Here is a 22,614-nt window from a genome sequence, read left to right as displayed (position 1 = left end):
TGCCTGAAAGTACGTTATACGTTGTTTTTGTCATGTGATAAATGTACTTTTATTTAGAAATGATTTATCTTTGACTTGACCATATAGATAGGTCATGTCTGATGTCATTTTATCTGTTGTCTGGTATGTCTTATCTTCGAGTAAGGTCACGTGTCTTTCTGAGGGTCATTCTTCATTCAAGGTTGAAGTCATGCGTACATTGATAAAGGCCTTTGCTAACTCTATGACCTGTTATTGATATACTATATAAATTGATGCAATCAACCTTCAAAGTTTTAACACTGAACGCCAGTCAGCTACAAACTCCCACACAGTGATCTCCCCTTACAGGATACTGGCCGTAGCGTAACCGGAGTTTGCAACTAGTAAGGTTTATAATCCCAGACAAAATTATGTATGCAACCAAAAAGTGGATGTATCATATTAACCCTTAACCTGCTATGTTTCTTTCCCTGAATTTTCATCAGTCCATTCAATGTTAAAGGGATTTCAATTTCAAAATGCAATCATTATTAACCAACAGTAATGGGCGTGGCCAGAATGCACGAGTGTGCCTTGCCCTTCCCTGTTGATTTTGTTTTTCATATATTATCACCTTCGGTTTCAGCAGAAAGAAAATAAAAACAGGGTATAGTATTCAAAGATTCACTGATTAACTAAACCGTTAATTACTTTCGCCCCATTGTCAGTTGTCATTTGAAACATATTCATTTCTTTTCATTTTATCATAACAATATGCTTTACATGTACATGTATGCTGAACTACATTTTTAAATGACATTTTGAATTGATAACTTCCGCCGACAACAGCAAGAATTCTCTAGTAATTTATATAGGTATAAATCGATAGGTAATTAAAAAAGAAATTTAAAATATTCAAGTAAGTATGCATTTTATTTATTAGATAACTCAGATAATTCGAATACAAAAAGATCATTAAAGGGAGAGCGCCGTTCAAAGAAGGCAGCCTCCAACAACAAATCGAACCGGACATTGACGAGAAGGGGAGGTGTTTGTGGGGGTAGTAAAAGGTACATTAAGAAACGAAGCATATCATCAATTTAATTCAAACGAAAAGATTAAATTTGAAATCAATGCTTCGAACAGAAACAAAATTAATTCGAATTTGTCGCCACAACACGATTTTTCGAAAATCCTGTTGCTTTCACAAGTACATGTATTTCATTTTTTTTCCACAAAAATAATATGAAACTGTACTTGATGCATTATTGTAAGAAGGTGCACTATTATTTTAATACTACTTGCCTTTCAATGGGTAACACAAGTTCTGTACAAAAAGAGGAATATGGAGTTAATGGATCTATTAGGCAGAGATCCCTCAAAAACCATAATAACAATGTTATTTGAGTGAAAATCAAAAATTAATTTTGAAAATTAATTTTGAGTAAGTCTTTTAAAGAGATAAAATTTTAAAAAGTGCAATATCTTTGACGCACCGCCATCTATAACGATATTTTTTCATAGTGAAAAAACAAGTCTAAAAAATTCGTTCTTAAAAGGTTTTCAAATGGTGGAATTTGTCTGAAAGAGTACTAATATAATTGTTAGATATTTTTCAAAGATAAGATTCATTGAGAGTTTCAAATTAAACGATAATCGCAGGCTTGGTTCATGACTGTTCAAGAGAGTCAATAAAAAGCAATCTTTGACGCCTCCCCCACCCTTAGCACCGGAAAGCATAATTTCCCATAAGACTTGAAGAGGATATATCGATAACTTGTGTCAAAAGTACTTTTCAAACGATAGAAGGGGTAAGAAAGTGCATTTATATACAGAAATTATGCAACGGTAAGATTCTTCGAGAGTTATGCAAAACAGAAAAAGGAATCGGGCTCTTCCTCACATATAAGAATCCGAATGCCCTGGCTGGATTCGAACCCACGGCAGTGATGGACAAGTGGTTTGAAGTCAAAAACTTTAACCACTCAACCACGGACGCCATGTTCTATTGTGACTGCACACGAGAGACAATACAAGTACATTGTTCACGCTCCTTAGCACCGGCTAAAGCAACATCCAATCTACATAATGAAGTAAGTCAATTCAGAAATCCCAAAAGAACCAGAAAATAACCTAACATTCAGAAAAAAGGATGGCCACATTTTTCAAATGATCCCTACCAAGATATTTTTATTTATCATATACCTATAAATTTTCTCCCTAAAATACACGCAAATATTGAAGCGCAAATACGCTTCAACGGATAGAAATTTCCGTATTATGTTAGTGACAAATACGGTACCATATATGGAAGTGCCGGACTATTTTTGACGTTGGTTCCGATCTTAGCTTTGTATAACGTTGCATTTGAAAACGGGAACCAAAATTACTAAAGGCGTGTCCGGTTTGCAAGAATTACGTATTTATCCGTCAGTCATGAATTTATTTCTTGACAACTACATTTCATTTTCTGAATAAAACGAAAAGGTATATAATAAAAGGAAAATTATGTTATAGTAGCTTTCTGAGACTATGTATTTTTCTACTCGCCACGTTGGAAAATTGATATCTCGCTCGACTTTCGGTCTCGCGAGATATCAATTTTCCACCGCTGCTCGTAGAAAAATACAAAGCCTCAGAAAGCTACTACAACATTATATTCCGTATTTATTATATACCTATAAATTTTCTCCCTAAATACACGCAAATATTGAAGCGCAAATACGCTTCAACGGATAGAAATTTCCGTATTATGTTAGTGACAAATACGGCTCCATATATGGAAGTGCCGGACTATTTTTGACGTTGGTTCCGATCTTACATTTGTATTACGTTGCATTTGAAAACGGGAACCAAAATTAGTAAAGGCGTGGCCAGTTTGCAAGAATTACGTATTCATCCGTCAGTCATGAATTTATTTCTTGACAACTACATTTCATTTTCTGAATAAAACGAAAAGGTATATATGATGAATGGGGGGGGATCCACACCCACTTTGTTTACATAATGACGTAATCATGTGTACACTTAAACAATAGAATGGGTGACACAAATGTTTTAATCCCGCCAAAAAAAAAAATGGATGCCTTATTAGATTTGAATAAAAAATGGCGCTGAATAACAATAGAAAGCTTAGCACACAAATGTTTTAATCCCGCCAAAAAAAAAAATGGATGCCTTATTAGATTGAAATAAAAAATGGCGCACTGTTCTTCCATAACAAAAGAAAACGAAACATAATTGTAGGGGTCACATAAATATGGTCTAAAGTACACAATAGAAAAATGTTACCATAAAGGATTAACTAATTCGGTCAAAATATACAAAGGAAAACTATAATCAAATTATTGGTTTAAACTATGAAAAGAAAATTAGGACAAAATATTATTAATAAGTCTAGACCAGCTGTGGTCAACTCATCTAATAAGCTACTTTAGTATCTAGTATTTCTTCTTCTTGATATTGTATTTTACTATCATCAGAAAAATGTAAAGTTTAATCAATTGTTTACATAATGACTTAAGAGTGTGTACTTTATAACAATAGAACAGGTAACACTCCAAAAAGTCAATCTTATACATGTAAATGCAAAATTACATTTATTGTTTTCTTATAATATAATGAGGCCTGTTTTGTCATTTTTCCAAAAATTGACATGTCATATTTTTGCACATGTTGACAAGAAACAAACCTATGCCACTTGTTTTGTATATAATTCTCTTCATTAAAGTTACTACGCATCACATCCAAGGCCAGCAATTCAACCTCTCATTGAAGGCAAGTACTTTCTCTGTGGTTCATACAATGCTTGATCTAATTAATTTACTGTGTATTTCTAAAGCAGTAAATTTGATAAAACTTGATAGTCAGGTGGGATACATACAAAACAAGTTACCTTTTATTTAGAATTCATACCCAATTATTGTTTTCTTATAATATAATGAGGCCTGTTTTGTCAATGGTTTCAACACCTACATGTATCTTTAGAACTCATTAGAATAAAACAAAACAATAATTGTCAATGAATAATCCTTAATAAGAAAATAAATCTTTCTTTACCAGCTAGTAAATCTTGCTTTTATCATATTTATGGTTTAAACTCTTAACCAGACAATGTGGTTACCTGATAAAACAAACAATCCTTTAAGTATGTATGACCAGTATGACCCCAAATGTAACATATATTTCAACCAGGTAATAAATCCACAAAGGGACGCCTTTCTGTGTCGATGTTTCGGATCAGTTATGAACATTCATTTATTCAATGGAGAAATTTTAAATGATTTGATTTACCACTTTTAAGCGAGGATAGGAATTACAACCTAAAATTATATACATTGTACTGAAACTTTTTTTTATTCACATTCTTATTTTTATATTTTTGATCTAGCAAAGATTAAGCATTTTCTGCTGTTAATTGCCAGAACGAAGAAACCAATTAAATCTTACATTTCAACACTGAAGTGATAATGTCATCACCTTGGAATTTGTATAGCAATGAACCGTCAGATTTTTAACATCTGTGAAATTGATGTCAGCGCCAAGATAAACATTGGTCCTTTTTATGACTTGATAACAGAAAGAAACAATAATTAAAAGTTTTTATTTCATGTCAATAAGTAAGCCCTTTGTATACAGGTGTGTCCCTAAATTACTCACTTCTTGTCCACCATTAAAAACGAGTTCTTCCTTATAGTTGCCACAGTATAACTATTTTCCTGACATGCTTGAAGTGGTAATATGGATTTTACTTAATATTCAAAAATATCATCAGAGCAAAAACAGCTATTTGGTGATAGATTTTTATGTCACGTTTTCACATACCCTTGACTAGATTTCTCTTTCCAGATAACTTTCTTTGAATTTCAACTAAATACACCCAGGCGCAACATGGATTAGTTGGACGATTTAAGAAAAAGATATACATAAATTTATAAACAAAATAAAACAAAGATCTAATAATACAGTTTAATTTATTTATTACAGACTGCATTTACAAAAAGAAATATTTAAAATAAAACGCATTTGGCATATGATAAAAAAATGTTCCAATCATAATGTACCACACTAACATTTGTCCTTTTGTCTTTCCAAAATATGAATAAATAATATAAACTTTCACATGTCTTTAATAATTTGTTCATTTATTGATAAAATGTCAGTATTTATCACTACTAGTTTCTTTTTCACTGTCATCATCATCATCATCATCATCATAATCATCATCATCATCATCAAGTGTTTCTTCCAGTTCTGGTAATGGGTACTTGTCCATAACACGTTCTAACATAAATTTTCTTTTTTTAACAGCATACTGTATAGCTTCATCAGTTTCGAAATTATCTTTCTCTCTCAATCTTTTAACAGTTCCCATGATCTTTTTATGTGTAGGATTGCGCTGAAGTGCATACATTTTTCCAATAAAATCCAAATAAACTTCTCTGAATGCTTTATGATACACGGAGCGTAATTTTTCAAAAGCTTTATTTCTTATTTCTTCAAGAGAGCTATCAGGGTCTTCATTACGCATTTTACTGGCTGTTTCATTTAAAACGTCATCTCCTTGTTCATATGTGAGCTCTGTAAAATACTTCCAGATGTCAATATGTTTGTCCTTGTTAACATCATCATATTGTTTGCCATTGTCATTCCTTATAGTAGAAGATTCATCGTCATTATCTTGTTCACTGTCATCGTCTTCTTCGTAATGATGAGATTTGGATCTATTAGGTCTCAACCGATCGAAAATGTTTCTATATAGATAAGGTTTACGATTTGGTTCCTCATCTGATGTATTTCCATCGCTGATATTATTTTCAGACATACTGTTCTTATGTTTGAGATGCGAATGCCTATTTAAATTGTACTTTTTATTGAATTTTTTATAACACAAAAGACATGTGAATACCATTATTTTAAGCGATCAAATGGCAAAATTAATGCCAATTCTCCTTTTTATACTCCCAACTAATTTATTTCGTTTCTCATTTTCTCGTTTTGCTTGCTAAGTGGCTCAATTGGGTGTTCATTAACTCATTTTGCTTGCTCAGTCGCTCATTTTATTTGCTCATTTGCTTATTTTGCTTGCTCATTTGTTGCTCTTTTGCTCATTTTGGTTGCTCATTTGCTCATTTCACTTGCTCATTTGCTCATTTGCTTGCTCATTTGCTCATTTCACTTGCTCATTTGCTCATTTAGTTGCTTATTTGCTCATTTGGTTGCTCATTTGCTCATTTTACTTGCTCATTTGCTCATTTGGTTGCTCATTTGCTCATTTTGGTTGCTCATTTTGGTTGCTCATTTGCTCATTTCACTTGCTCATTTGCTCATTTGCTTGCTCATTTGCTCATTTTGGTTGCTCATTTGCTCATTTTGGTTGCTCATTTGCTCATTTGGTTGCTCATTTTGGTTGCTCATTTGCTCTTTTGGTTGCTCATTTGCTCATTTTGGTTGCTCATTTGGTTGCTCATTTGCTCATTTTGGGTGCTCATTTGCTCATTTGGTTGCACATTTGCTCATTTTGTTTGCTAATTTGCTAATTTGGTTGCTCATTTGCTCATTTCACTTGCTCATTTTCTCATTTGGTTGCTCATCTGCTCATTTCATTTGCTCATTTGCTCTTTTTGGTTGCCCATTTGCTCATTTAATTGCTCATTTGCTCATTTTGGTTGCTCATTTGCTCATTTTACTTGCTCATTTGCTCTTTTTTGTTGCTCATTTGCTCATTTAACTTGCTCATTTAACTTGCTCACTTACTCATTTGGTTCCTCATTGCTCATTTTACTTGCACATTTGGTTTCTCATTTGCTCGTTTTGGGTGCTCATTTGCTCATTTGATTGCTCATTTACTCATTTTTCCTTGCTCAGTCGCTCATTTTAGTTGCTCATATGCTCATTTTGGTTGCTCATTTGCTCTTTTTGGAGTGTTACCTGTTCTATTGTTATAAAGTACACACTCTTAAGTCATTATGTAAACAATTGATTAAACTTTACATTTTTCTGATGATAGTAAAATACAATATCAAGAAGAAGAAATACTAGATACTAAAGTAGCTTATTAGATGAGTTTGACCACAGCTGGTCTAGACTTATTAATAATATTTTGTCCTAATTTTCTTTTCATAGTTTAAACCAATAATTTGATTATAGTTTTCCTTTGTATATTTTGACCGAATTAGTTAATCCTTTATGGTAACATTTTTCTATTGTGTACTTTAGACCATATTTATGTGACCCCTACAATTATGTTTCGTTTTCTTTTGTTATGGAAGAACAGTGCGCCATTTTTTATTTCAATCTAATAAGGCATCCATTTTTTTTTTTTGGCGGGATTAAAACATTTGTGTGCTAAGCTTTCTATTGTTATTCAGCGCCATTTTTTATTCAAATCTAATAAGGCATCCATTTTTTTTTTTTGGCGGGATTAAAACATTTGTGTCACCCATTCTATTGTTTAAGTGTACACATGATTACGTCATTATGTAAACAAAGTGGGTGTGGATCCCCCCCCATTCATCATATATAATAAAAGGAAAATTATGTTGTAGTAGCTTTCTGAGACTATGTATTTTTCTACTCGCAACGTTGGAAAATTGATATCTCGCTCGACCTCCGGTCTCGCATGATATCAATTTTCCACCGCTGCTCATAGCAAAATACAGAGCCTCAGAAAGATACTACAACATAATATTCCGTATTTATTATATACCTATAAATTTTCTCCCTAAAATACACGCAAATATTGAAGCGCAAATACGCTTCAACGGATAGAAATTTCCGTATTATGTTAGTGACAAATACGGTTCCATATATGGAAGTGCCGGACTATTTTTGACGTTGGTTCCGATCTTACATTTGTATTACGTTGCATTTGGAAACGGGAACCAAAATTAGTAAAGGCGTGGCCAGTTTGCAAGAATTACGTATTCATCCGTCAGTCATGAATTTATTTCTTGACAACTACATTTCATTTTCTGAATAAAACGAAAAGGTATATAATAAAAGGAAAATTATGTTGTAGTAGCTTTCTGAGACTATGTATTTTTCTACTCGCAACGTTGGAAAATTGATATCTCGCTCGACCTCCGGTCTCGCGAGATATCAATTTTCCACCGCTGCTCATAGCAAAATACAGAGCCTCAGAAAGATACTACAACATAATATTCCGTATTTATTATATACCTATAAATTTTCTCCCTAAAATACACGCAAATATTGAAGCGCAAATACGCTTCAACGGATAGAAATTTCCGTATTATGTTAGTGACAAATACGGTTCCATATATTGAAGTGCCGGACTATTTTTGACGTTGGTTCCGATCTTACATTTGTATTACGTTGCATTTGGAAACCTCCGGTCTCGCGAGATATCAATTTTCCACCGCTGCTCGTAGCAAAATACAGAGCCTCAGAAAGATACTACAACATAATATTCCGTATATATTCAACAATCACCAGTAAACTTTTCATTTATATGAAAGTCACATTTTCATACATTCATACGACATTGTAAAATATGATAACTTTGACATGCGTGTAAGATCGAACAATCACATATTTCATGACATCAATTATTCTTGTTCACTTAATAAAATATACATTACCGTGTACTTAATGGACAAGTGAATTTTACAGATATATTATGTTCAATTTTATAAAAAAAAAGACTAATTGCTATACAGTCTGTATTTAAATGTGGAATAAACATTCTTTGAGTACGCAAAGAAAATACATATTACGTTTAAAACACTACATACTTAAGGTGAACAAAGTATGAATACTTAATATCAACAAAAAACAACTTGCAGTTCCTTTTTTTTTAAAAAAGGAACAAATTAACATGACCACGAATAGGGAATGCAGCTTCCCAAACATAATTTGTTCTTCGATTATTCAATAAAAGACATATTCAGTGAGATTTTATAGATTTTAATAACTTTTTCCAACATTTTAACATTACTTCATTTTTAAGCAAATTTCTATACATCATTGTCATATATTTAAAGATAAATTCCCTTATACTTGCGTTTTATATTCGGATGAATTTATAGCGCGTTTTATTGAATATACAATAAAATTTAATGTAAATAACTTTGAGAATTTTTCAGCATGTTAGAATAATTTAGTTGAATATAATAGACAGACAAAAAGACGCGGGCGCACATTCGAACCAAAACATTACATTTTACTTTCAAATCTAAGACAAGCATACTGATTGTAAAATTCAATTTAGAAAATAGATATAAATCATTTCGTACCGTGTATTGTCTATATCTTTATTTTAACATTTAAGGGTGATTTGGTTAATTAAACGCTTCTTTTTTACCGATCTACATATACTTCACAGAATGTAAATGCAAATTTGGACGTAAGCTCTTTAATACGAATGACCATTGGTGGCATTTCAACTTCTTAAATTTTCTTGAATTTTACTTGTTGCAACTAAACATATGATCTATTTTCGATTATTTAGCTAGTCATAAAAGTATTCTTTTATTAGTTAACTTTTGACCATTTTTGTGTTCAATTTTTTGTTATAACCAGCTGTATATTACATGCCTTGGTTTAATAAAAACTGAAAACTAAAACTAAATTCTCGGGTTCATCTTCACGAATTCACGACTTCATCAATTCACGATTTCAACTTTACAAATTCACGATTTAAACATCATGACTTCAACTTTATGAATTCATGTTTTGAACTTCACGATTTTAGCTTAAATGGATAAATGTAACAAATCATTGGAGCCGTGTCACGACAAAACCAACATATTGCGTTTGCGACCAGCATGGATCCAGACCAGCCTGCGCATCTGCGCAGTCTGATCAGGATCCATGCTGTTCGCTTTTAAACATTTTAACAAGTAGAGAAACTGATAGCGAACAGCATGGATCCTGATCAGACTGCGCGGATGCGCAGGCTGGTCTGGATCCATGCTGGTCGCAAACGCATTATGTTGGTTTTGTCGTGACGCGGCTCATTATTGTCTGTGATATTTTGACCAGTTTGAGCTTCATTGTAATGAGGAAGTTATAATATATGAAAAGATCGTGGTTCTTTCCACGTACTTGCACGTGCCTTAAATACATTGAAGAGAAAACAAAAAGTGAGAGAAAAACCAACAACAACATTGAAACATTGAAGTAACTCATTTAAAACTTCAAAGTTTTGTTCATGTCACAAAATAAATTCACTTCTACTGTCATATGTAATCATCTTGGGGGTTGCTTAAACTATGACAATATCAAGGGGCAAACTTGCTTCTCATATACTGGTTCTTTTAAACCAGAATTTAAGGTTAAAATTATTGACGATGCCAAACTGTATGCACATCATTTACTTTCCCCTGATCTGTATAGTAACCTGAACAAAGAAAGGGAGATCACTTCGTCGAGTGTGTGATGATGCGACGTTAACGACGTCATTCAAACATTACGCACAAACGTTTATGACGTCATTACGTTAACGACCAAATCAGTTAAAGACTTCATTTTGTGAAGAACTGCAGCTAAATCAGCTGTCATCTTTTTTTACAAACAAGAAACTATTAGAATGGATACAATATATCAGCCTACATTTGTTTTTTCGCGGAACGGAACACTGATGTAAGTTTATCTTTTTATAACATTGCCGATCAGAAAATCAATGAAGGAAATTTGATCTCTGAATGAAATTTTCATATTCCTTTGTGAGAAGTGAACACAAAATCATATTCATTCTTACAACTGTTATACAAGATTTTATCTTCGAAGCTACAAATAAAATTATCCTCAGTGCCATTTGATAAACTTATTTGTATTGTTATTTAATACTAATGTTATTCTCTTCTTCTTCTTTTCCTTCTTTTCCTTCTTTTCCTTCTTCCTTCTTCTTCTTCTCCTTCTTCTTCTTCTTCTTAATAATACTAACGTTCTTCTTCTTCTTATCATCATTATTATTATTATTATTATTATTATTATTTATTAATATTGATATAGAATATATCCCACTGACTTATGATATCAATGATTGTTCCATGTACATGTACATTTTATACTTTAAGGCATTTCAATATTGACAGCAAACAGAAATTCTCTATTAGCTTTATCTATTTAGTGTTCTAGTATGTTAAATTACTTTAATTTGTAGAACCAATCGGTTTGTTGAGTTTCGGAAGTTGTGTGCAACTTTTGCGGATGAAATTACAAAAGGAAAAGATCCAACAGCAAAAATATTAACCAGGATTACACAATTCCCGCCACTTAGGGGTAACCGCAACATATTCTTTTATCTTTAATATTTATCATTAAACTACAGTATAATTAATTGCTTTTGTTCTTTTCATTATCCAGTAACAATCCTTTTGGAATATATTCGTGTGCACTTTCTTTTTAATATTCATTAATCTATGAGTTTGTTCGTATGTGAAATTTCTTTATTCACTATCAATCTTACAGGATATTCAAGTTTTTTTTTTGCTATCAATACGGGATCTATTTTCATCGAGTGGTATGAAGATAAACATTTCACGATAGGCGGCAGCCACGAGTGAATATATGTATTTTTATACCACGAGATGAAAATGAATCTCGTATTTACTGCTCCGTTTTTTTTCTCTTTTAGACCTAAATTGCCATCCGAAAAACTTTCCTTTTAATTTTTTTCTATAAACTGAATTTAGAAAAATGCAATCCGGGAAGATACTAGTGAAAATACGTAAAATATGTTTCACTGCATTGAATAAAAAGTTTTTACGATGAAAATGCGGAATATTAAAATATGTATTTTATTTCATCAATATTTCGTTTATAATTGAGTATATTCGTGTTTGCAGTCTTTTTATTCAATATTGATTTATCTATGAAAATAATAGTGCATGTACTTTCTTTATTCTTTTAAAAGTATATTCAATATTATTTTCTGTCGACATGTGTATTTTTTTCAACAGTTGTGCGGCTTTCTTTCTTATTGTCAAATTTTATTTTAAGGGAAAGGAAAATCAGTGTTAACTTTACTTTGAGTCAAAATTCTTCTGACTCTTCATTTAAGCTGTCCAAATATATTTCTGTTTATAGTTGTAAATTCGGAGGCCACGCCACATCTTTTCTAAACTTGTGATATTATGTTACAGGTGTCCCCCTTTTAAACGAGGCATTTGATTTACTGAAGGATTCTGCGTTTGAATACCATATGTCACGTGACAAGGGTAACATTGACCATTGGCTTGAACCACATGACCAAGGAGATTCAAAGGGTTCGAACCCTTCATTAAACAATTTGAGGAGAATAAGACAGAAAGATGATGCGTAAGTAAAGAACATGTATTATCCCATGGTCTTTGTTTTTTAAATTTGATAATTTAGAAACACATATTAAATTGCATGAGATAACTGCCTGTGCCACCTTTTCAATTTATTAATTGGACTTGCCCATCTTTCAATCTGGACATAATCATTCATGAATTTAGGGCAATTTCCTACATTATCTATTGACTGCACATAGTAACTGAATAGCGAATAGTTCAGACCATTATCACGAATGTACCGACTGGTTTTCGTCTGCACTGGTCGCATTGGTAGAATTTATTGCCGACAGCAGGTTAAAGGTCAATTTATATAAACTAAAATCATTAAAACTGAATGCGTTTGTTTTATGTTAAATACAATGATATATTTCTAGCATTTGTATTTTGTTCTATATAGGTTCTTACCTAAAAAAGAAATGACCACATGTACGAAACTGTTCCGGAAATTGTCACAGATCTGCCATAAACACGAGCAAGCACTTGAATCCTTGAGGAAAGCTATTAAGGTAAGCCTTTGTTCTAACTTATTTTAATACACAGGTGCTGACAATTCTTATCCATTGATAAAAGTTATATTGTTAAAAGTAATTTATATTAAATTAATGAAGCAAATCTATATAAAGTTGCATCGTTTGAAATAAAGCCACTTACATTGGTTGTTTTATATTTCATCAACGTTTCCGGATCTTTATGTATAATTTTGGATAGAATTTCTACAGGTTTCAAAAGCTTTTCATAAAGATATACAAATGCGTATCTGTTTCCAATTATCTAATACAATGTTATAATATATATATTAAAGTACAATGTACAAGCAATTAAGAGTCTTCTAGCCGCCTCCGCTTCCAAAACATTGAACGAATTTTAATAACGCTTTTTGAACCATTACGATGTATATTTCATAAAAAAATACATGTTATATTATATTTTATTTTTTACTAACTTTTTATGAGTAGGAATACAAGGAACTGGACCGGAATTGTATGGAAGCATACAGACAGATGAATGCAGCAGCCGACAATTTCAACGAGTATGCTAACGATATCGACAGCCAAAATTGCTTTAAAGAAGCTAGCTTTGAAGCACACAAGGTTTATATTCAGATGACAAAAGAATATATCACGTGCAAAGAAAAGTCCAAGCTGGCATTAGAGAAGATGTACCCTCTGTACAAAACAGAAAAACAAATCAGAGAGGAGCGTATGAATAAGGTATGATTCTACTTTTGAAAAAGCTGACAATGAAATTAAAATCTATTTACTACATGTATCTATACAAATTGTCGTCTGCTGGATTATACTAAAAATGGTAGGAATAAGAGTAAAAGGTTGTAGCTGTACAGTTAAAAAGATGTTCCTAAATAAGCAATGATCTATATACAGATGTAGTACTCTGTAGCTGTAGCTATTAAAAGTTTCCAAATGAACATGTGTGTGTATTGTCAGTTGATTTTGACATCGCCTTTAACGTCACATGATGGTTATTCAGTATGCCACGTGGTTGTGTCAAGCGGACAATATTCCTGTTATTTCGAATATCGACTTCATAACAAAGTGTTTTTCTTTTTCTTTTTTCCAAAAGTACTCAGGCCCTTGTATAGATAAAATAAATTTAGCGATTAACCTCTTGCAAGTCAACTATCTAGCCGTAAGAATGAGAAAATGATTTGTTTTCGTCAACTAAATCGTACCATTATTTAAAGGGACAGCACTGAGATTTTGGCTTTTTTTATACGGCGGGACTGGAAATATTTTTTTTCCAAGATTTATGAACCATTTGATGTAGGTCCGCACCCATAAATTGTGTTCAAATTTCAAGATCCTTCCCTCCTCCGGAATAATCCTTTTAATTGCGCAAAATGACCAAAAAAAAATTGTTGAACTCCTCGCCACTTACTACTTACTTTACTTATATATTCATATACTCTTGACTTTACAGTTAGACAAGGATCTAAGAACCATGATAGTGAGAGAGATGGAGGACACACTGACAGAAGGAATGAAAATATTGACGACGATAGCTGCAGCAGCTCGTTTCTCTCCGTAAGTTTACACCTGATTTTCTCGACGTTCCCCCCAGAGTAGTTGACGAATAAATAATCACATCCTCCTCTCTGTGCTTTTTCTCCGAGTGGTCAATAATTGTTTTCCCGAGCAGATTGCATGAGTAGTTTGGACATGCTTTTCTTAAAGAAGCTAACACTTGCTTCTGTCAGTGTGTTTTACTGGGTTTTTTTTCTCCGAGTAGTTTTCACATACTTAAATCCGTGAATGTATACACCATTATTTTTCCTGCGAGTAGTTTACATTTACTTTTCTCCGAGTAGTTTACAGTTACCTTTCTCCGAGTAGTTTACAGTTACTTTTCTCCGAGTAGTTTACACAGGATTTTGTCCAAAAACTAGTAGTCACTTAACTAAAACTTCCTTACCATTAGATTAATGGTCATTATAATTGTCTATTGTATTCCATTTCAGAATTGAATTTAAGGGTCTTTTGTCTTTATTTTTACCATGTCTTCTGTAAAATGACCTGCATTTTTTTATTTCAGAGATCTTATCGATACAATTGGAAACTTCGATTGTGCCATCATGGCGGAAAAACTTTACAAAGATTTGTGCATGAAGTATTTCCATCCAGTCATAAATCAGGTCAGTCTTTTATCATTTCACATGTTTATATATATGTGAATGATACATTATTACTCTATTACAGTCGTTCAATTTTATTAAAACACTTGGTCTGTTCTTATTATAAGTATCACTGAAAGGGAAAATTATTTTACTATGTTAACACAAAGAATATTGGCGGTAAGTGAATCCAAGCGACCAGTGCAGACCAAAAATCAACCTTACGTCCTTGTCGTCTGCACAATTCACTATCCAGACGTATTTTGAAAATTTCCCTAAAACGGTAAATGGTTTGGTCCAGATTGAAAGTTGGACAAGTCCATTTAAGATTTTTAGCAGGATATGGGTTAAGAATACACATATAAAACTGAATGATTTTTTTTAACTAATTATTTAACAGAATAAAATCACATTAATTTTGACATGTCCAGAACTTAACAATATCACACAAAAGGTCATGTTTGGATATGAACAAGGCACCGTTTGTTTTAAATATTTTGTATTCTGAGATAATTTATGTTTATTTTCAATAGAAACATCTTGGCGAGGTACTGGGAAACACGTTCTACTCTTCCCCACACGTTTATGTCATGGATAAAGATGAGCGGAGATTTCGAAAGCATGAGAGTTGTTTATCTCTACTAGAGGGAGAATCAAAACGTAATTATGTTCATCATTTCATAATGCGATGATGCTTTATACTTATTTATAATGAAAATGCTTTTAAACACCGTTTGAAATATGATAGCGCAAATAAATTTTGAAACATTGTTATATACCAGGAATGTATGTACCACTAAATAATTTACAGCGATAGTAATTATGTTTCTTTTAAAACATTTCATTATTTTGATGACACTTATTAACTAATTATCAGAATTGTTGTTAACAATGGTATAAATATCATGGTAATTTTTCAATATATAGTTAAAATAAGAGGAGCTCTATGTATGGTCGTATAAATGACATTGTATAAATATCATGGTAAAATATTATGGTATAAATGTCATAGTTTAATATTATGATATAATATTATGGTATAAATACAATGGTATAAATGTCATTGTATAAATGCCATGGTATAGATATTGTGGTATAAATGTCATGGTGTAATATCATGGTACAAATGCCAAAGTATAAAATTTAATAACATCATGATATAATTATAATATCATAGTATAAATGAAGTGGTATAAATGTTATGGTATAAATGTCTTGGTGTAAGTGTTATGACATAAATGTCATGGTATGATAGTCATGGCATATTTCCATTGCAGTGTTTAGACAAGAGGAGCTGTATGTATGGTCAAATTACACTTTAAATGTTGAAGAAAAAGATGATATGCTCAAGTTAAAACATGGTGAGAAATTTCTTTATCTTTCTATATGAATTATCTTAATATGTAACTGTGATTCAACAAACTCACTGATAATAAAATTTCGACTCTAAGTTTAGTATTCCTTTCTTTGCTTTTTGTTTTCTTTTATTAAATCAAACATTCATTATATTGTATTCAAAGGAAGTTAATGCAATATTTTAACCATTACACAGGATGTCATTTTTCAAGATGTATTATTAAAGACGAAAAAACAGAAAAGAAAAAAAAGAAAGAAAACAACAACAATACAACATAACAAAAAGCACAATAAAAACCAACAAAAACAACAACAAAAACCAACCAAACAAACAAAAACGACTTAAAAAAAACAACAACAACAAAAACACACAAAAAAAATCTCCAAAAACAACTTGAAAACTTTGGATACCCCTTACACCATAGTTACGGAATGCCGTTAGGGCCATTGCCTATGAATGTGTTGATCTGAAACGCGATAGTCGATAGTACGATGGTGAAAACGTGAAATCACGAAACTACGATGGTGAAAACGCGAAAGTACGATGATGAAAACGCGAATATACGATGATGAAAACGCGACAGTACGATACTACAAGAACGATGATGAAAACGCGATAAACTATCGTGTTTTCACCATCGTACTGTCGCGTTTTCACCATCGTAGTTTCGTGATTTCGAGTTTTCATCATCGTACTGTCGTGTTTTCATCATCGTACTTTCGCGTTTTCACCATCGTACTATCGCGTTTTCATCGTCGTACTGTCGTGTTTTCATCATCGTACTATCGCGTTTTCACCACCGTACTGTCGTGTTTTCATCATCGTACTATCGCGTTTTCATCATTGTACTATCGCGTTTTCATCATCGTACTATCGTGTTTTCACCATCGTAGTTTCGTGATTTCGTGTTTTCACCATCGTACCATCGACTATCGCGCTTCAGATTAACACATTCATAGGCGATGGCCCTTACGGCATTCCGGAAAGCCGTTAGGGCCATCGCCTATGAATGGTTTGATCTGAAACGCGATACTCGACAGTACGATGATGAAAACGCGAAATCACGAAACTACGATGGTGAAAACGCGACAGTACAATGGTGAAAACACGATAGTTTATCGCGTTTTCATCATCGTAGTATCGTACTGTCGCGTTTTCATCATCGTACTATCGCGTTTTCATCATCGTAGTTTCGCGTTTTCACCATCGTAGTTTCGTGATTTCGCGTTTTCACCATCGTACTATCGACTATCGCGTTTCAGATCAAAACATTCATAGGCGATGGCCCTAACGGCATTCCGTACATAGTTACTGATTCAAGTGTCGTAATGTCAAAGGCTATATGTGACTTTTTCCTGCAAATTGTTAAGTTTTGATTTTAGAATAATCATTTGTGTTTTTTAGATATGGACATCAAGCAGAAGTTTTGTTCTGTTGACGGCAGACTTGCGTTTGGATGGACAAGGAAGTTCGACTGCGGAAAGAAACATTATGGATTCTATCCCACAAATGTGACAAGACTAGTTCGATGAAAAAATTTTAACCACTATGATTTTTATAAACATGAAAATATTAAATGTATACATTTATTTTGGAGAACATTCTGTTGTTGTTTTTGTTGTTGTTGTTTTTTATTTACCATTAAGTTATCGGGAGAATTTCAGTGACAGGACATGTAACGCCACATCAGACGAAATAATAAATGTTTAAAAAGCATCTTATAAAATTTTTGAAGTCAAAACTAGGAGAAATGTTGTGTGTTAGAAATATGAAAGATGCTCCTCTATTTGAAATAATATTTGCACCTTTAATTAATCAATTAGTGATCCGACGCATTTTTTTCAGTTTTTGAAACCGGTGCTATTTTGTTGAAATTCAACACAAAGACAGAACCGCATACCCTCCAAACACACTAACTCAGATTTTTCAAGACTACAAAGATATATGCGAAACACGTGCACTTGAAGATAATAAATGTGTTATAAATGCACTTTTTAATGTGAGGTGACAGTACTTTTCGACATGCATTCAAACAGGGGAAATTCCAGAAATATAAGCACATCATAGGTTGTATCACTATTAACTGCCGTCAGGTAATTTCATTGATTGGAAAATTTCTAACAATTGCTTAAAAGATTATCAAGTTGTTTATTTTCTACTTTCATATTTTCACCAAAATTTATTGCATCCTTCGAAGTTCGGATAGTATATGTTCATGTACGTGTAGTTGAATCTCATTGTCTTAATTGTAGTTTTCGAAAAGAAAACTGCACCGTATTTTTCTATTGATTCCACCTCAAAGGCTGTGAGTTATGGAATAATTATACAGACAGTGATATTGAAAATCTGGAAAAATCGCATCGGTTCTGTCTAAAAACTATTCAGCCATTTGCAATGAGCACAAGCACGCAATACACCTTAGCTGCATTGGACATGAATTCAATTGAAATCAATGTCGAATTTAGGAAACTGACGTTTCTAGGGCAGTTATGCCGCCTTCCATGTAGATACTTGGCAAAGAAAGTATTCCTCAATCGGTTATTTAGTTTTCTAAACAACGACAGGCAATATGTTGGCTTTATACCTGATTCCTACAAACTGTTACAAAAATATAACCTCCTGACTGTGTTAAACAACTTCGTAAGAACTGGTGAATTTCCGTCAAAGAATGTTTGGAAACACATGTTACATAAACAAGTACTTATAGCATCGAAACAAGGTAGGACAGAGGCTTTATTGCAACAAAGACCGGGCGTAGTGAATTACTTACCAACACCTTGTAATACATCTGAACTATGGTCAATTACCATAAGTGCACCAGAGTTACGTCCCATGTGCTATGTAGTATCGTCAGTTATAGGGAAAACAGTCTCCAGGAGATATGCTGAACTTTGCCCATTGTGCTCAATATCATGTGAAAATTTACTTGATCATATTATGAACTTTTGCCTGAAATCACTTACACCGCGTACATCCATGTGGAACTATATCATAAATTCTTGCGGAATTTACTTCTATATTAGGTGGATAATGTTGACACGCGAGTGCCAACTTGACGAAATCCTCACTATAACACTAGAAAATGCGAGAGATGGGCAGTTCACCCCACTTAAGAGTTATGTATTTACTGTTTAAAGATGTCTTTAAATATAATCAATAGTTTTATTTGTTCAAAATAATGCATTATAAATATGAGATTGAAAGAAACTGAAAGTCATTCAATATAGGTAACACACAGTATTGACACAATTGTGTAGAACTAATTATACAAATGTATATTGTATGAGTACAATGTATACTTTAATTATTCAGTGACGTAAAAAATGAAACAATCATATTGTTACGGCCTTTTACCTTCAATTTATGTATGTGCACACACGTATGAGTCGTCGTTATTATTTATATGTTTGTTTGCTTGTTGTTTTTCCCCATTCCTGTTGCATAAGATTGTTCTATATTGTAAATAAACTAACTCATAGCAATATGTATGTATACGTACTTAAGTTAATCATAATATTGTAAGCCAAATCTTTATATAAATAGATTATACTTCATATCACTACAATGAACAAAGATATTTCTGATCTTGTATTTCGAGTCTGTATGTTTTCGGCAAGATGAGTTTTGATATCAATACAATTAAATATTAAACTATCTGAAAAGTATTGTACAACATTAGAATCAGTAATCAAGTTGAAACAGGTTTAATAATCTGTAAAAAAAAGTACAATAGAAAATGTATTTCTAGTTGAGGTCTCTTGTTAACTTTCGTTTCGAACAAGATTGTCTCACATATAGAACGAAATTTTAATTCTTTCTTACTATATATCATATATTTTTGGATGAATATTTACCAATAATATCAAGAGAAAGACTGATAATTATTATATGTACTCCACAAAATAATTACAAGCATTCTGACAAATTCTTTAACGCTGTTATACAGAGCTGACATTGTGATACATTTCTATCCTTTATTCAATCAATCAATAATTATTTATGTGTCTGTTATTATAGCTTACATATTTATCTATTTACCTTAAATATGAGTAAGCTTCTAGAAATATTGATTTCTGAATTGCTGTTTTCTGTAAATTGATATTGCTTTATGTTTACAGTTATATATTTGACTACATGTTATTATTGTGTCTAGCTGTTAAACTGTTTTGTTAATTTTTGTAGTTATATGTTTGTATATATGTTCAGCTCTTCATGTACATTGAAGGAAATAAAGTATCTATCTATCTATCTCAATTCTGTGATATTTTATTACTTTTGTTCTACAGTTGTTGGTGCATCACTCATGGTTTGACTCTTATGACAGTTCTTTCAAAAGACATAGAGACAAATACACGTATTTTGTAACAAGTTTTATTAGATAAATATTATAATAAAATATATTTACATAAATGTTTCAAAAATATATAAACGTAATTAAATTTCTATCACTATTTAGGTAAAAGAATATTGTCGATCACATGAATAACACCATTGCTTGTTGGAATATCAGCCATCACAACTTTTGCATTGTTTACCATAACACCGCCTGCGGAAGATAAAAAGCTACTTATTAAAATATCAAAAATATCATATTTGTTTCAAAATTAATACAGTACTACATATATATTTTTGTCCTCTGTTTGAGTTATAGATTTCAACTTATTTCTTCGACAATGTTTTGTTATAGATTTTCCCAAATTCTCAAACTTACAAGACTATTATGCACTTATAGTATCCTGCCGAGTGGCAGCTGTAAAAAGTTGCCCCGTACTTCAGTGTTGTTATAGATTTCTGGTTCTTCGGGATCATTGATGCCAGCACTATTAAGTATTGGGAATTGAGTACCGCTCAAGACGGTAATAGGGGACGTGAGGGATGTGCACTTATCCATTTTATCATGCAACTGCTATGGTAACTGCCCGATAACACTTGCCTGATAATTATTTTTGATATCACGTCAGTAACCTGATATCAAAAATTAGCCCCGCCCATTTTAACGACTTTTTTCAATTGCTTATATTCTCATTTTCATCAGCATGTGAATTCTACAATGTAATCTCATACCCTTACAAGTCTTGAATCAATATGCGAAATTTATTTATTTATTATTTCGATTTCAATTACGAATAAATTAGATAGCGAATAGTTTTAGCACCAACTAAATGAAGTGACGTCATAATTTATATTGCAAATGACATCATCGATGTTCACGTCATACTATACATGTAATCATAACAAACAGGCTAGACGATTTTCTTTGAGAACTTGTAAATGTTTACTTTATTTCGCCGGATTATTATTTAATAAGTGAACAAATTGTTTCGTTTAAAAAATAAGACGCATGTTTGTGTAGCTTGTGTTTGATTGCCGATTTGACTTTTCTTTGATTGAAATTATCGTGAACTTTTGAATTTGACAATTCAAGACAAAAATTGCAGTAAAGTTTAGTTTATGTGATTCTAAGCGGGTTTTTGGATCGATGTTTAAATTAAAGGTAAGAATGTTATCGTATTAGGCCTACATTCTGTTGTATCTTTTATCCGAGTCGAAAGAAAAAATGGTCGCCAATTACAAATTCTAAGTTTCAGGGGCGGTGGAATTTCTTTTCAAGAATTATTTCTTTGAAAAAAAAAATCCTCCTTTTTAACGAAATTTGCTATTTAAAAGTAGATTATTTTGTTATTTTGACAGTTATTATGTGTTACATGATCAATAGAAAAACGTGCTACTGTCTTTTGATATCAATTTTATCAGGCTCGGCTGATAAGGGCAGAAAGGGCTCGGCAAGCCTCGCCCTTTCTAGCCCATATCAGCCTCGCCTGATAAAATTGATATCAAAAGACAGTAGCATGTTATTCTCTATATCCCTCATGTACAGACTCAATCAAACCGAGCCTGCAATTTTGTTGAGAGGGATCACTTTTTTTCCCAGATTTTCAGTTGATATGTATCAATAAAGTTATTTATTTACTTATTTATTTTGTAAAATTTTGTGTTAATTTCCACTAACAGTTTGAAATAAAAATCGTTGTTATCATATTTCTATTTTCGCAGCTTTGAGAGAGACTGAGTTATGTTCCTTTTGGATCATTGGTATAAATAATAAAGACATTTTAAAATATTTGATATAATTATTCAATTTCACTGAATAGTTGATTTCATAAACATCTGTTAATAAACTCATTTTGTACCCATGGCTATAAAAATATTATGCGAAGAAGTTATCTAGCTAGTCTAAGAAAGATCGATGGTTTCTTTCCACGTACTTACACGTGCCTAAAATACATTGAAGAGAAAACAAAAAGTGAGAGGAAAACCAACAGTAACATTGAAGTAACTCATTAAAAACTCAAAGCTTTTTCATGTCACAAAAAATCACTTCT

At 32.3% G+C, this 22,614-nt stretch overlaps 1 protein-coding gene across 1 annotated transcript; it reads left to right on the top strand.

The window, feature by feature from the left end:
* Window positions 1-10,276: 10,276 nt before the first annotated feature.
* On the top strand, window positions 10,277-17,892 carry LOC132714678 (uncharacterized). The gene is made up of 10 exons (XM_060697588.1): window positions 10,277-10,566; window positions 11,090-11,208; window positions 12,072-12,246; window positions 12,643-12,751; window positions 13,202-13,456; window positions 14,184-14,287; window positions 14,796-14,895; window positions 15,408-15,534; window positions 16,152-16,235; window positions 17,636-17,892. The coding sequence occupies exons 1-10, from the start codon at window positions 10,514-10,516 to the stop codon at window positions 17,761-17,763; spliced, it is 1,254 nt and encodes a 417-aa protein (XP_060553571.1). The 5' UTR covers window positions 10,277-10,513; the 3' UTR covers window positions 17,764-17,892.
* The last annotated feature ends 4,722 nt before the right edge of the window (window positions 17,893-22,614 follow it).

The sequence above is a fragment of the Ruditapes philippinarum genome, unplaced genomic scaffold, assembly GCF_026571515.1.
Source record: "Ruditapes philippinarum isolate M1 unplaced genomic scaffold, ASM2657151v2 ctg9986_1_1_1_1, whole genome shotgun sequence".
Classification (NCBI taxonomy): Eukaryota; Metazoa; Mollusca; class Bivalvia; order Venerida; family Veneridae; genus Ruditapes; species Ruditapes philippinarum.
This window is presented reverse-complemented; position numbering and strand designations above follow the sequence as displayed.

Coding starts and splice junctions, on each gene's coding strand:
- LOC132714678 (XM_060697588.1), top strand. CDS start 10,514: ATGGATACAATATATCAGCCTACATTTGTTTTTTCGCGGAACGGAACA. Junction 10,567..11,089: donor TCGCGGAACGGAACACTGAT/GTAAGTTTATCT, acceptor TTTAATTTGTAG/AACCAATCGGTTTGTTGAGT. Junction 16,236..17,635: donor TATGCTCAAGTTAAAACATG/GTGAGAAATTTC, acceptor TGTGTTTTTTAG/ATATGGACATCAAGCAGAAG.